Here is a 16,086-nt window from a genome sequence, read left to right as displayed (position 1 = left end):
TTACAATGTAACTTCCAATTATTTATAATGTGGTCATTTAGAATGTACCATAATCAATAACTTTACAAAATTATTCTATCCAAATGCACCTACCTCATGCTTATTGGTTTTGCCTTGCAATTAATTTAACCCCAAATCTGGAGTCAGAGCCTTTTACTAGCTGTGATAAAACAGTACCTTTTAAGGGGAAAAACAAACCACCAAAAAACCAAAAAACAACTAAAAAAAACCCGCCTTAGGTTTATTTTTCACATTTACATATACAGAAGATTTTGCATTAAAAAACTTGAAAAACAAGACCATCTGTACATATAGTACAGCAATTACAGTCTCCATGAATAAAATCTTCAAGTTTATTTGAAAATTATTTTATTAAATAAAGCAGCATTAAAATCCAACAAATGGGGATGAGGATGAAGAGGAAAATAATGACCACACAACATTTGTATTCTGCCCTTCCCACATATCTTTCATGCTAGTTGTACCTTTGTTCTCGGTGTAACCTGAAAAACCTCCAAATTCTGAGTTTCTTTCACTTGTCTGAAATAACTCCAGTAGGGCCTGCACTGGGGAGCTGCAAGAGCTTCTCCTCTGTTCAGGAACAGATAGTCCATCTGTATACTTTACACATAACTCTAGATTTTGTCTCTGCGTTTCTCTTTTATTTCTTCCCAAGTAAAGCTTCACTTTTCTGTGCAGCTTTCCAGATGGTGAACTGGATGCAGTGCTGGCAGCCAATTCATTAAGTTCTTTGTTTATAGCAGTACCAGATACCTCAGCCTCCAGAACTACATTGTGCTGAATCTGTTGATGATTATCACATAAATCACGATGTTTCTTGACAAACGTAGGATTGGCATCTGTTTTTTTCAAACACTTTGCTGGTAGAACTACTGCGTTATTTAATTTTCGTTTTGGCTGCAACAGGTGTTTGTCCTTTTCACTAAATTCTGTAACTTGAGTATGAGAATATAAAGTACACATGCTTTCTTGAAAGCACTGTGAATTCTTTTTATTTACTTCTTGTTCCAGTATTTCTTTACTGAGTGGCTCATAAGCTCGAGGCAAGGTCTCCGTATATGCTTTGTCATCTTTCTGAGGGGGTGGTTGTATGAAATATGATGATACAACAGTCTGTCTTAAGTTTGCAGCACAGGAGCAATCAGTTTTAGTATTTTCATCATTATTTCTGAACTTAATTTGCAGTTCGGAAGGTTGTGCCAGGTGACAATGAAGAATTGAACAAACACATCCAGAAAGAGGGGCAGGTATTGGCACAGAATTTGGTTGTACTTCTGCAGGCTGGCGATCCTGTTTGAGTGCCCTCATTGCCGTATCCTTCCACGAGTAGCTTTTCAAGGAAATGCGTTGCTTTTTCAGTCGTTCTTTCAGCTCATCTGGTCTAGTTATCTTTCCAATAATAGGAGAAAAATAGCCTGTACTACATTTCGTCCTACAATGAAATTGTTTAGAGTTATTACTGCACACCTGGAAAAAACATGGGAAACAACTCCATAGGCAACTGATTACAGAAAAGCAACCAAACTCACAAAGCAATTTTTGGTTTTACTTTTAGAAGACAGATATATTTAGGGTAACAACACACTATTTCTATAGGAACAGAGTGTCTTATTTGATTTTTCTTATTGATTTCTGCAGCTCATAAAATTGCTTTAAAAATACATGAAGTAAGTAGCCTAGTATTTCAGTAAATCTCAATTTACAGTGGTATCAAGAAAAGAAGATATTAATGAATATAATGTATTCTCTATAAATACAAATATTCTATGATATATACACACAAAGTTAGCATAATTATACGTTATTTCCTTGGTACTGCATTTCAAACCTAACCACTCTGAGTATTTTTAAAGCATAAAAGGAATAAAGGCTTGCCTTCATTAGGCTATTAGCTGTTGACTCTATTTGCACTTCATTTGATTTCACTAAAAATATCTTTATTTCTTCAATTTTTTTTTTTTTTTAAAATCAAGAAAGTTATTCCTAATTTCCCAACTCATTTGCAAAATAACAGAGCAATCTTGAACTGAGTTACAGTTACTTGGAACTAAGACACTGCTGCCTACGGTCCAAGACATGAAAGAAGTCTCTTTCACCCATCTAAGCTTTTGAGCTACAAAGAGGAAAGTAAAATCTGCTTTATTTGTCCAGCACAGGCAGGACAGATGCTAAGAGACTTAGAGTATAGACAGCAAGATCTAGATTAACTAGGAAAAGTTTTCCACTGGAAAGAAGAGGAGACTGAATGAGGAGGGTATCATTTGCTGTTCTTAGGCTACTAAGAACAACAAAGTTTTAGAGCAAGATGTCCAGATATTGCTGTCCTTCTGTCAGTAATGTTTTAGTACAGCAGATCTTGCTTTTCTGAAGCTGAAGGATAGGTAAGACAACTTCTGGCAAACCCTTTCAGTCTAATTTTCTTAGGATATCACCTGCGCTTTTTTTTTTTTTTTTAAATTTTCCTCTGATTTCTGCTTTACAGAACTGATTTGCCAGGTACAACTGCATTGCAAATTTCAGTGATTTCTTATGAATTTATTCTGTACCAGATCCAGATTTCAGAAGTAAGTATCTTTAATGTTCAATGTCTTAACACAGAGTCTTTAGAGTTTAGAACATGTAACCTACCTTTTTATTTTCTCATCATCTTTGTATTCGACAAACTCATAAACAAACTTTGAGATTATATCATCAACAACTTGATACTGTGTGCTTTGTGCAAAATTTCGGTGCTGTTCACTTTCAAGATGCTGGAATTAAAGGAAAAACATGAAACAAATCTACTGCTACAGTTAGGAATATGCAAGTCAGCAGTATGATATGGAGCAGTAAGTAAATATCATTTATTTATTACCAGCGTGTCTGAGACGTGAACTACTACTGCCTTCAGTTACCATATATAGAAGCAGCTATCAAGACTTTAAACCTACATGGGGTAAAAAAAAAGAAATACCCACTTGCTGCTTTTTAGTAGATATAGTCAGATAATCTCCTAAGAGAAAAAAATACATTAAATTGTAGAAACCACTGTTGATACTACACTTGAGAGATGACACTATCAAAGCATATACTTGACATTTTACTTACTATTTGCAGATCTTCGTATTTCTTCCCACAACATTCACAATATCCTCTCCTTTTTTTGTCCTTCTGAGGGAGCTGAACAGGAGTTCCACAGTCCTTGTCACTATTTATTTTGGTTCTGTTAACAGAAAAGTTTATTAATACAAGTCTTAAATATGGAGCCGAGCTCTATACTTGCTTTTCACCCCATTTTTGTTCTTAATCACTTAAAAAGAAAAAAAGAAAAAAAAAAATTATTTCTGCTCGAACTATTTAAATTGTTAGTCAAAGCTTAGGAGAAAAAAAATAAAGAACTAGTGAATTGAATAAAAAAAAGAAATTACTGCAAAAACAACTGGCAGACCCAGTGGAACTGTTATGTAAGCATAAAACATCCACGTTAGTACAGATATCCTATTGACTCAGAATAAACAATGCAAAATTGCTGAACAAAGAAAAAAAATCACTTGACAAATCACAGGACATGCTGAAGCCTCTGTGCTTAGCTGATAAAAGGAGGGCTGATAAAATAAAAACTAGGGGGGGAAAAAGTCTTCTAACATCTCACCCACTGTCAGTACTTTTGATGCCAAGAAAACACGCAGCAAAATCACTTGATCTAACAAATGACCTCTCATTCTTTGGCAAAAGTAAAGAACAGTCACATCTGTTGGTTATGCATAGGTTTTGAATATGCTGACCAAATACCATTTTGTCCTGTTTTTCTAGGTATAGGCTAAGTGGAAATAGGAGGAAATGAAGCTCAAGTTCTTCCTGGAGATTAAAACACAAGGAGGTTTCAATAGCTGCTCCATGACCTTCAGAGTCCTCATCTGGGGAGAACTACTGTTTGCTTCAATTCACCAATAAACCACCTAAGGATGATGTGCTAGTGGTAAAGCAAAACTATCAATCTCTACTTCCATTTTACTTTAGAGGAATACTGCCATCACCCTGTCTAGCCATAAATGATTCTGACAGACTTTACCAAGTACCTGCGTAGATGTAAACTCAGGTCTCTACATCAAAACACCTGTCCTGAAAAACCTCTCACTTAAAAAGCACAGTGATGTATTGCTCAGCATAATAAGGGTGCACTGCTTTCAACAATCATTTTCCGTCAAGTCTATACTGGTAACACCTGCTCCAGCATTTCCTGGGTTCCATAGCACAGGCTACACCTAACTGTGTAGTTGTTAATATTAACACTAGCCTTTTCACCTTCCCTCTTTAGCACTGTAAAAATCACAGACAGCCAGTAAAGCACGATATAAGCAACTGAATTTATCATCTGAAAATTGAATAATGGCTGCAGGTCTTGACAAATACAGAAGCAAATGGGACTGACAGATTTGCTTCAACAACCTTTTTCTCCCAGACAGAACAAGTGAGCACTCTCCTTTTTCTCTCCTGAAACTGACATTCCTCACATTTACCTGCTGAGTATGAAATAATCTCCCACCTAAATCTCTTTGGCATGTGCCAACCCAGAAGATTAAGTAGGAATATTCACTGAAACATAACTCCTGAATTTTTTAATATATATTCCTAAATATATCATATTCCATATAAATGCAAAGAATATTGCCCTTTTTTTAATGCTTTAAAAAGAATGGGCCTTTCTAACCTCCTCTGAAGAGAAACCATCAGAAATTGCCTCACTATTGCAAGAGTTACTGCTGTATTATAGTTGCTCTGCTTTTTCATATTGCTATATTTATTGCAATTAAAAGAAACAAAATTCAGCATGGCAATACCACGTGAAAACCTGCAGCACTATAATAATGGTGAAGACTGGAAATGCTATTTTATAAAGAAAAATATCATACCTAAGTAAGCCTTAGACCCCAAGGACAGAAAAGCAGTGCAAGTTACTAGATACAGAAAGTTCCACATATAGCAAAGCTACCTTTCACCTAAATATCTCCAGTCTCTCATGTAAGTCAATTTTAGAAACCAACGAAAGAACCATTACTACTCCAGATATATAGGTATAAGAAACTAAAAGCAAATTTGATTCACCAAAACCCAGATAATTAAGACTCCTAAGTAGTTTCAAATCATAAAATTGATTTATCAAAAGTTCTAACTGCATCTGGAGAGCTCTAACTGAGCTTGAATGCCAAAATCTATCATAAACGCTGTAAGACCGACTTCTCTGAAGAGTCGAGGCAGTATTTGCAGGGTCCAACTTGTACAAATGAAGACTTCAGAAACAATGATTTTGTACTATGTTTGAATATCACAGTTTTAAAAATTTTTAACTGTCTACTTTGGTATTACGTTGACAAATATCAAAAGAAGTCTTAAGAAATCCACTTCCTGTAAAATACTTACTGGATGGCATCCAAGATGAGGACAAAGAAGAAACCAGTGGCAGAAAGGAAAAAAATATCTTATGCTGACCCACAGTGATAGGAGAAGGCCGCATTTTTGGATGTATGCATCTGTATGCCCAAAAAAAGGACTAAAGACAGGATAAAGAGGGTACAGAAAGATAGACAGACACCAACAGTTACAGTGCAGCAAATACATCAGCCGAGACATGGCTATTAGTACTAAATATTGCACAAAATTAGAAGAACAGTAATTTTAGAAAACAATTACGTTATAATTATTTTAGAGAACCACCCTCTCCACTATCCACACCTCATCAACAAGTTTTCAACAAACCTTTGCTTAGACTGCGTTTGCTTTTGACCAGAAGGATGCTTCTTATCCACCTCAAATGGACTATATGGTTTTGGAACACAGTAGTTCAGAACTGGAAAAATGGGTAACTGCAGATAAAACGGCCGGTAGAGGCTGCATTCAACAAAACAAGTGCATTAAAACCCTCAGAAATGGAAAAAGGAGTTTATAGCACCAAATTACAATCAGCTCAAAATCACGGTAAAGCGTCTCTCTTTTACATGTATCAAACACAGAATGCCAGGCAGATAAACATCGTAGAATAAGTCATTCCTTCCTTCCTAAAAACATGATACTTTCTCAAAATAAATTTGCCTGGAGTTTCCATAGCTGTATTGCACATTCCCTGGGGTACGGCTTTCATGCCTATTTATCATTGAGAGTTGGGTAACCAAGACTAAGCAATTTGGACAATGGTGTATCTGTGTTCCTGAGAAGTAGCTATAGCAGTTCCTAACATCAAATGCTTTCTTTTTTTTTTTTTGAAAATTTTAATCAATTCACCATTCAAAATATAAAACCAGACCTTTTCATTTTCCGGAAAGGTATTTTTCCTGTACACCACTGTACTTGAGAGATAACAACTAGCGACCATACCAGCATTCTGAATATCCTAAAAATGTTTACAATAATATGTGCCAAAAGTTCATATACTGAATGATTTAACTGAAATGCTGATGCCAGAGTTCAGTCTGATTTTTTCTTCTATATTACTATTATAACCTAGCCAGTCAGAAAAAGAGCAAATCTGGAAAACATTATAGGGACAGCTAAGCATCTTGTGAACAGTTACTAACATTGCATAAGCATTTAAACATTAAAAAACATTGTTTACATTACGTAACATTTTAAAGTGTTTCCAGTGTTTAGTTCAAAAGTCAAATGCATACATATTTATAAACACTTTTCTTCTATGTGTGTCCAATTCTCTCCTCTACCCTCATGTCTCTCATACCTGTTAGAATAACTCACAGCGCAAGACTAGGTTTAGATCTCTTCTTAATTCAGGAAAGTGTCAAAGAAATGACGTCAAAGAATTTGGAGCTTATAAACATCATGGTAATTTAGTTAAGAATCTAAATTTAGTTAATTTAGTTAAGAATTTAGTAGAATTTAGTTAAGAATCTAAAGGTGCAAAATATGCTGTCCAGACCGCATTTTTTGTAATTCATTGTTCTCTCAACTTCTAGCAAACTGGCATTTCCTTACAGAACCAGGTCTCACCGATTCCAGGAAAATTTTAAAGGCTGAAAGTATCAGGTTTCATGCTACTGTGTACTGAAATCAGATTAATAGGCAGAGGTGCTAGGGTTTTTTTTTTTTGCTTTAAAAAGAAATGACTGAACAGGAAATTAAGCCTAATTTCAGGGGATGATTTTAATTAACGACTTCACTTTCCTTACATCTGAACAGTCTCTGCAGGAAATGAATGTTATTGAGTTGGGACTACAGGACTGGAATTTAGCATGCAAAGTTTTACTGGCTTTTTGGGCTACAGGATTTGGATCTAAGAAAAGATGCCAAGGTTCAAAGCTTCCAAGTTTCCTTTTCATTCATAAGGCCCTTGGCAGAAAGTAACCTTAAGAAAACACTCTCATGATCTGGTGCTACACCTTAACTTTCCCCTACATTACTTACTGCAAATATTCCCTCCTATACTACTACTTGCTTAATCTCATTCAGTGGCTCAACACGGACACCCACCCAGAGCATGCAAAGACAAAAAGTTTATATCTTATTCTAAGAGGACAGCATGCCTGGCATCTAAAGTTGTGAAGCAATTCAAATCTGAAGGCTCAAGTTATCTGAATTACTCAAGTTCGAGAACTGCATCACTTAATGCATGAAGAGAACACTTACCAACTTCTATCTTCCACCTTCACAAATGGATTTTTCAGTCTACCTGCTCAAAGTGGGAAAAAAGAAAATTGAGAGAAATACTTTTCTTCATTCAGCAAGTTACTCCAGTAGATGAATGAACAAGCAGATATTATTTTAGAACTCAGTACGTACACGTTTTGACAAACTCTTGATTTCCATTAAGTTTTTCTATATGCTTTTCTTGGACATACAAACTAGAATACAGCAGCACGCTTGACCAGATTAAGAACTGTAGCCCATTTTTAAGCATACAGCAAATAAGCAAAATAGAAACCTCTACAGATATTAAAATATTAAAATACTTACTTCTTGATTTTTGAGTAGTAACTTGTTTTCCCTATAGGAAAAAAAGAGAAAAGGTACAAATTCCTCATTAATATTATTCTGCATTTTACTTAAAGATTTAGTTGTAGCTAATTTTAAGTTATGAGGCTCTCCCTGTGCTAATCATGACTTCATATACAGTCACGTGTATGATTTGCAGGAAACTAAAGTTCATTACTACTTCAGAAATACGGTGATGTGTTTCCCAAAGAAATATTTCTACACCACAAAACAGTTCTCCCTGAGATGTTTCAATTTATTTTTCCTAAAACCAAATCCAAACAGAAAACCCAAAATAACCTGCCATGGTTTAAAGTTGATTCTTAAATACAGAAAAAATTCACAACAGTTTGTAAATGCTAATTAACTACAAACTAAAATTCCAGATAGCAAAATTCTCCAATTAAAGCAATTCTTCTTGTTTGAATGGATTTACACAGGTTGTTTGGGTTTTTCTTGGCAATGAAGATTAAAATTAGAAGGAGCATTTGTTCTCAGAAAAAGAGTAAAGTACCAGCTGTTGGCTGTTAACTGATTCTGGTAAAGGTACAAACACCTATTTTACACTACTTGCAAAAAGCTCCACCCTGCTATCCAAGAACACCAGGACACTAATGATTTAGCAGAGGATTTAATGTAGCCGCAAAAAGTAGCTGCTATTGCATTTCAAAACCACGTAACATACCCTGATGGTCTATTTATGTTACCATTTCATTTACTTATCACAGACCCCTGCCTGGACTACATAACTGTACAACTTCACGTCTTTAAATTATAGGGATACTGCAGACAGAGCACACAAGCAGCCAAAACAGTTCCCATGTCTCACTGTATCATACACTAAAACCATGAGAAATTGAGATTTTTCACATGCCAACTGCACATTATCAGCAGAATAGCTCTAAGATGCTTTATGCAAGTTCTTTACAAGACTAGGAAGGAAAGATGCAGGTTTGAACAACTGACTGGAAAGATTCCTTAGAGGCAGCTTTCTTCAGGTAATGGGATTCTTCAAAATGGCCCATCAAAAGGAAGGTTTCCAATCACTGTGTCATAGGAAAAATTACACAAGGCAATTTAATCATGATTTAGGTCATTTGAGGCAGTTCACTACTTCTGATTCCAAGATAATCCTTTGCAAGAGCAAAGGTCCATACATGATTTAATCAATGTTGCTATGGAATTCAGTTTTGAATAATGCTGAAATGTATAGCTAATACTTTCTGGTTTTCAAATATGTTTTTTTATTCAATTCATGGAACGTACCAGTCTGAAAAACTGAACATGAGCAAGACTTTACTGAAATAGAATCTGCAAGCTTCACAGTAGGTAGTATTTAGGACAGCTGTGTTTCCTCATTGAAACAAATGGCATTTTCACAAATTAAAAGGAGTCACTTACCATATCTTTTAGAGAACTGCCTGTTCTTTTGATTAGGTAGAGCTCCTTTTTCTTTTGTTCAATGTAATTCTTAACATCTAGCAAAAAGACATAATTATACTCAGCTGAGTTTATTTTTGTGTATTTGAAGTAATTTATCATTTTTAGTATTTTGAATTCAACACAAGAATAATTAAATGAATGTTACAAGTTCACATTAGGCTTCATGAAACAAAAATATTTACCATCAATATGAAGTATCTTCACTCCCCAGCTCAAAGCATTGGACAGCATACTACCAGAAGGGATTAAGTCCTGCAAACAATAAATTATATTAATAATTTAAAGCAATATATAGTAGATAATGTGAAATAATTACAAATATACTAAATCATGTAATATGAAAGCTGGGATCTAAGTGCCAATGCTTTGCTTCTTGCCAAAAGGCTACTGGTCTGCTCATACGACTTTTTCATCTCCATGTCATAGCCCTTCACCATCAAAAGATTACATTTAACCTTTTACGAAGCCAAAATTTTTTTCTATTGTTGTATTTTACAGCAAGATTTGAAGACAGTGAATTTATATATTTACTTTAACTTCATGAGCACCTCTCAAATGCTAGCTGTATCAGTAATCCCAATATATTACAGTATTGGTGGTAAGACTCCACAGACTTCCAGTTCTTCAGGAAGTACCCAGAAAGCATGACCTGACAGTTTTACTTAAGACAACCACTTGACTTCTGCCTGAGAGTTCCATGAGGGACTTCTGAGACCAAGACCACTCTTACTACTGGTTGTTTTCTACAACAGCAAATCCAAAGCTTCTCGAGCATGAATTCATTGATTACTTGGCTTACCTGCTCTTTGATTGCTTTTTCAACTAAGGATTTTCCTCTGCTCATACGTACCTATATTAAAACAGCAACACATTTTTGTAAGTTAGAACTCATATAAAAAAAAAAAAAAAAAAAAGGCAAAAAGGTAAGATAATTTACATTGTGGCTAACAAGTAAGTATTTTAGCTATGATAATCTCCTTTTATTCACTGTACTGCTATTTTTCATTAATTCACATCTTGCCCACAAAGTTACAGCTGACAGTCTCAGGGAAGGATGTGTGTGTGAACTAGTAAGTACTTGTTTTCAGCCAAAGCAAGTCACTACATGGCTGGAGCAACACTGGTGCTAGTACATAGATGGTGGGAATAAGCAGCCAGTGGTACACACCAAATGATGAGGTTTCATCAGCTGGACTCGTGCCAAATTAAGCTAACAGTCATGAATAAAATCATAGCCTACATCTTATCCCATCTTTTCTATCACCACTGCATCTCCTTTTGTACTGTATGCCATTTATTCATAATAAGGATGCCTTTATCCAGGTTATTTGCAAAATGAAGCCATCTCACCTAGGCAATGCAAAGACCAACTCACAGACTGTTTCTAAATAAGTACCATGTATATATAGCACAGGTAATTGTTTCCAACTGTATTTTTGAAAGGACACAAGACTTGCCCATATAAGAAACTTCATGTAAACCTGAACAAATTCAGATACTAATTATTGCAATTAACATGATCCTCTAAGAAAGAGCTCAGAAAAACTTAATATTCGTAACATCTGATTTTAATTACTTCCTTGAACTACTATCAAAGAGTGCTTCTGTAGATATCTGCATTAACATAACATCAGCCAAATTTTAATAGGCTGTGTTGCTAAAGAGACAGGAACCACTGGAAACTTTGCTTAGTTAGTTAGTTAGTCAAGTTTAACAAGCTCGCCTGAACTAGTCTGAAAGTATGTTTACCCTGTTAAGAAACAAACAAATCAACCCAAACAAACAAAACATCAAACAACCTTATTCACCCATGGAACTGTGTTCATCTTTAAAAAAACAAAACAGACAAAAAATTATAAGCGCATATCCCATGGGTTGTACCTGATTTGCAGTAATAATACTAAGAAACTTACTGTATCTACTATCTTAAATGAACTTCCGTCATGCCGATCTTTTCGGTTGCTAGGATGAGGTGAACTATTTCCTCCATTACCTGCAGATTCTGGGCTAGGAACAGGAGAAATCTGACCAAGAGTTGGTGCAAATTTTGCCTCCTTTTTATTAGACACCAGATAGCTGATATCTTTACTAAGAAAACTCTCCACTCTCTAAATATAAAAATAGAAAGCAAATAATTATTTCAGGACAGTAAATCAGTAACTCAATTTTAGATTGCACACTTTAAAGTGACAAAACGTCTACAATAATTAAAAAAACACTGAATGACAAATTACAATTTGGCTATACTGGCATCTTATTAGTCACAAATTTCAATTCCAATTTCTTACTTTTTTAAGCATCTATCAAAAGATCTTTGCTTTGACTATTATCATTCTTTTAACTATCTAGCTGAATGCTTTATAAATAGAAGTCAAGCACTGCATTGAGAAATAACAGAATTCAAGAAACCACAGTTTATATAATTTTATGTAATAATGACATAGAATTGTTCAGCTAAACTTGAAAGCATGTGTATGCTAATGTAATTTACAGTTTGCACAAGCCATAAATGTACCAAGTTTAGAACCAGCAGAAGAATTAAAATTTCAGGACAGTTACCATGTTTCACACAGTATTCATAGGATCATAGAACAGTCTGGGTTTGACCTTAAGATCATCTAGTTCCAACCCCCCTGTAATGGGCAGGGACACCTTCCACTACACCAGGTTGCTCAAACCCCATCCAACCTGGCCTTGAACACTGGCAGAGATTTGTAACACTTCTCAAAAATGTAGAAGACTTAAGTAGATTCATAATATTTTCATGCTCAGTAAGACAAAACATGATTATCCTATGCTTATTCTCTTCTATTTTGCTCATTCATTACCAACTGTTGTGTGATGATCAGCTCTATTTGCCTTGTTATTTTTTGCCAGTTTACGTTGCTTAAAAATATTTTCCTCTTCTCCACTAATCAGTATGGAAAGCACAAACTGCACAGACAGCAAGTTTGAAACTCTGCCTTGCAATTCTGCTCTATGTACCTTTAACAGAAATGGGACATAACGAGCATGGAACTTTTGAGTGCGCTCCCCGCAAGTAACAACGAAACACGTAGTTGATCTTGAAGGTGCTGGACACCTCAGATTTAGGCATATACTCCTCAGAATAAAACAGAAAAACTTCCTTTTCGGTCTTTGATTTGCAACCTTACCTTTCACACATGAATTCCTAAAACTCCGTTTTAAACAGAAAGACGAAAGGTAGCATGCACTCAATGGTAAATGTAAAGAGACACATTGAACTAGAAACCATGTCATTGTTACTAGTTACTTCTACTAGAATTTCAAAGCATCTTGGATTTACAAGCATCAATTTCATAGAACTGCTCAGCCCTCCTTTGAGGTCATTTAAGCATTGCAAAAGCAGTGTTCAGAATAGCTAGCAATTTAAGCAGATCCCTTTTGCTTCTGTGGTTAAAGGGTGTTTAATATTTTAACTCCCAAGACTCCTTTACACTACTTCAAAATATTTAAAGTGGACTAAGCAACTGCATTGCTGATGTGTTACTATGATATCCTGTACTTGCCTTTATCAAAGCATTTCTTCTATATGCAAGAGAGTTAAGGAAAGAAAAAATATTAAGATGCTTATAGAATCTATTATTTAAATAAGAGTATTTAAAATATCCATTAACATACTCAGACAGAAAGTATACTAAAGTTATTGACTTTAAGTAACCATATGCAAAACAACTCCTCTAATCTTTCCCATTCAGATGAACAATTTTAGTTGTAAATGTGTCAATACAGTCAGAAGCAGCAAGGGGGGTAGAATAGTCTCCAACAATGAAACTTATTAAATTTGGACCAAATTTTAAGCAAACAAATAATCAACTGAAAAACCTTTACAATAAACTTTTATTGCTAAACAAAAACAAAAAAAACCCCAAAAAATAACACCCCCCCCCAAAAAAATAAAACAAAAAAACAACCAACACAAAATACTTTGTTGATATGCTAATTGTTTATATTACACATTAAGACAAACATCCTGTCACGAAATACAAACAACAAAAATGCAGATACAAAAAACCTGGAAAAAGCATTCTACATGTGCAGTTTTTCTTCTAGTTTCATACAGAGCTCATTAACTTACCCCTCCTAGCTCTTTGAGGTCCTTTCCTATTTTTTCAGAGATCACATTTGATGGAATATCAAGGTAAAACACTTTCCCAGTGAGTGGCTTATACTTAAGTTTCTCTGGCTTCCCTGTATCTTTTTTCACATTCTTCAGAGAAGATCTTATCTTTTCACTTTTTGCTTGCATTCCATCTGCTGCAAAAAGAAAAGGGAATTTAAACAGGACTGTGTTTTGTGAACTGTGTTTATTTATTTATCCCCCACCCACCCAAAAGGGAAAATTCTAAACTTTGGAAAAGGGTAAAACAAGCTTCCGCGCAATACAGAGCTTTTAAAAAATAGCTGTATGTTGAACATGTCAAAACCAAGACATTAATAGTAATAATACCACATACAGCCTTAAAAGTTTAAAAGTTTTCTCTTAAAATTCTATCCTAAAATGGACTTTTTACTTCAGTTGCTATACAATGACATAAATTTTCTCACCGAGTTTGGACAGTATTTGCTATTTCTGTACCACTGTACATGCACTACTTGCAGTCACCGAGAGTCACAAGAACACCATTTCAGAACAGACTGTCCCTCATTCATCCGAAACAAAAAGGATTCCTATAGATTCATTAAACCAAAATCAGTCAAAAGTAACTGAAACAAGAAAAAGCCTGCTATTTATCTGAATTTTTAGCACCCACCTGAGATACAAGAAAACTAACCTTAAAGTTCAAAACCATTCTAGTTATCACCACTTTTTCTGCCCCAGTGAATTTTGCTCTAAAACTAAGAAACCGCATACAGCAATTAAACTGTGCTGATAAACAACAACTTTCCTAATGCTCAGCAGAGAGCTGTCTATGCAGGCCTGTTAGACTAGACATTTTAAAAAGCAAGTAATCAGTCTGGGTGAGAAACAAACCTTATTTCTTGAGAGAAATCTTGGAGTGTGGTATTGTTCTACAAGAACATCAGCTCAATACTGAGTAGCAATCAAAAGTGTGTGTGGGGGGAAAAATAATAGAAATTTCTAAGAAAGAGAAAATAAACCAGGCAATTTTATTATGCCACTTCATAAATGCAGGGCTCAGCCACATCTTAAATACAGCCTGCAAAAGAGTAACAAGGATGATCAAAGGCATAAAGAATGACCTTGCGGATTAAGACTTTCTCAGTCTTAATCTGTTCTTAGTGAGTAAATGATTTAGGGGGAAAAGAATATAGATATAGAAAAATCAAGAAGAACACAGACAGAATGACTAAATCTATTCCAGAAGAAGAGCTATGGGGCACCAAGCAAAACTAGGAGTCACAAATAAAATGAAATACAGGAACTGATTCTCTGTGCAACAGGGCAATCCTGTGCACCCTGCTACCAAACAATGCTGTTGATGTTATGATGCAATTTCAAGGAGAGACTGCACAAGTATAAGCAAGAAGAGTGTTCTGCAGGGTCCTAAATGCACAGAAGTGACACAGAACTCATGAAGTCCCTGTAGCTAAACACAGCTGGAAACTAAAATAACATTATTAGGTGAAAATAATTATACCTGCTCTGTTCTTACATACTTCCACAGGAATCCAATTACAATGACAAATACAGAATCATCCAAGACTTGCACATTCTCAGTTTTACACTGTCTCCCTCACTGATTGACAACCTGCTTCTCTTCTGAACTGGGAAAAGAGAGAGGGCTGCTATAGGAAGTGAGCAGGCCCCTTCTGGAGACAAGCGCCAACATGCAAAACAGTTCCTCTGTTATATATCATCTCCCTTCCTGAAATGGTCTTAGATGGGAGAGGGAGCAGAACTACCATTCATGCTGCAGGATTCTGTAAGTAACTTAAGAACGCAGTTAAGTGAAGCAGGAACAGCAGTCTTTGTAGAATCTAGGAGACCAAAAGACTTAGAGAAATAGGAAAATGGGGAGGCTTAGGATAGCATAACCAATTCCAAATGTGAACAGAAAAGATGGATGATAAGCAGGTGCGCAAATGAAAGTCCACAGATGACCAGGGATTAAATATGATGTTATACCCAGCACACAAATGTGGTCGCTGAGGCAGCTCAAACATTAACACACTAAATGCTAAAATTAATGTTGGAAAATACACATTATACTTCTCATGTATAATTCAAAGTTTGAAGTAAGTATGCAGTACCGCATTAACAGTAAAGTGTCTCTCTTGTAAAGCAAATTAATTTTAATGCCATGGGCCTAGCGTGTCTTCCATGCATGCTCCTGATCTCAGCAAAGACCTGCCCAGGTGGAGCAGTTTGCACGGCTGTGGCCTAGCGAGTTTCAAAGAAGCGAAACAGAGCAATTGGCCTAGCTACCTTTCCAGATCCACACTTAGTGTGCAATTCCTTAAAGCGTGCAAAGGTTATTTCAGCTGTACACCACCAACAAAGCCCGCCCGAAGCATGCTTGCCTGCTAGCCTGGTAGAGGCAAGAGGCCCAAGCGCAGCACCAGGCTCACTGCAGGGTATCACACTCAGGAAGGCGGCACCAGCACCAGGCCTGGCTCAAAGCGACCCCGCTGCCTGTGGAAAAGGCCCGAACCCCGCCACCCCCACCACGCTGGGCC

General features: G+C 35.9%; 1 protein-coding gene across 1 annotated transcript; it reads right to left on the bottom strand.

The window, feature by feature from the left end:
• Positions 1-387: 387 nt before the first annotated feature.
• Positions 388-13,744, bottom strand: DBF4 (DBF4 zinc finger). The gene is made up of 11 exons (XM_010011767.1): positions 13,523-13,744; positions 11,337-11,531; positions 10,223-10,273; positions 9,606-9,675; positions 9,382-9,458; positions 7,963-7,993; positions 7,636-7,681; positions 5,758-5,889; positions 3,109-3,223; positions 2,650-2,771; positions 388-1,453 (listed from the first exon to the last, which is right to left on the bottom strand). Exons 1-11 carry the CDS (start codon positions 13,691-13,693, stop codon positions 388-390), a joined length of 2,076 nt encoding a protein of 691 aa, XP_010010069.1. The 5' UTR covers positions 13,694-13,744.
• Positions 13,745-16,086: the final 2,342 nt, after the last annotated feature.

The sequence above is a fragment of the Nestor notabilis genome, unplaced genomic scaffold (assembly GCF_000696875.1).
Source record: "Nestor notabilis isolate BGI_N333 unplaced genomic scaffold, ASM69687v1 scaffold16050, whole genome shotgun sequence".
Classification (NCBI taxonomy): domain Eukaryota; kingdom Metazoa; phylum Chordata; class Aves; order Psittaciformes; family Psittacidae; genus Nestor; species Nestor notabilis.
The sequence above is the reverse complement of the archived record's forward strand: the minus strand, read 5'-3'. Positions and strand labels throughout refer to the sequence as shown.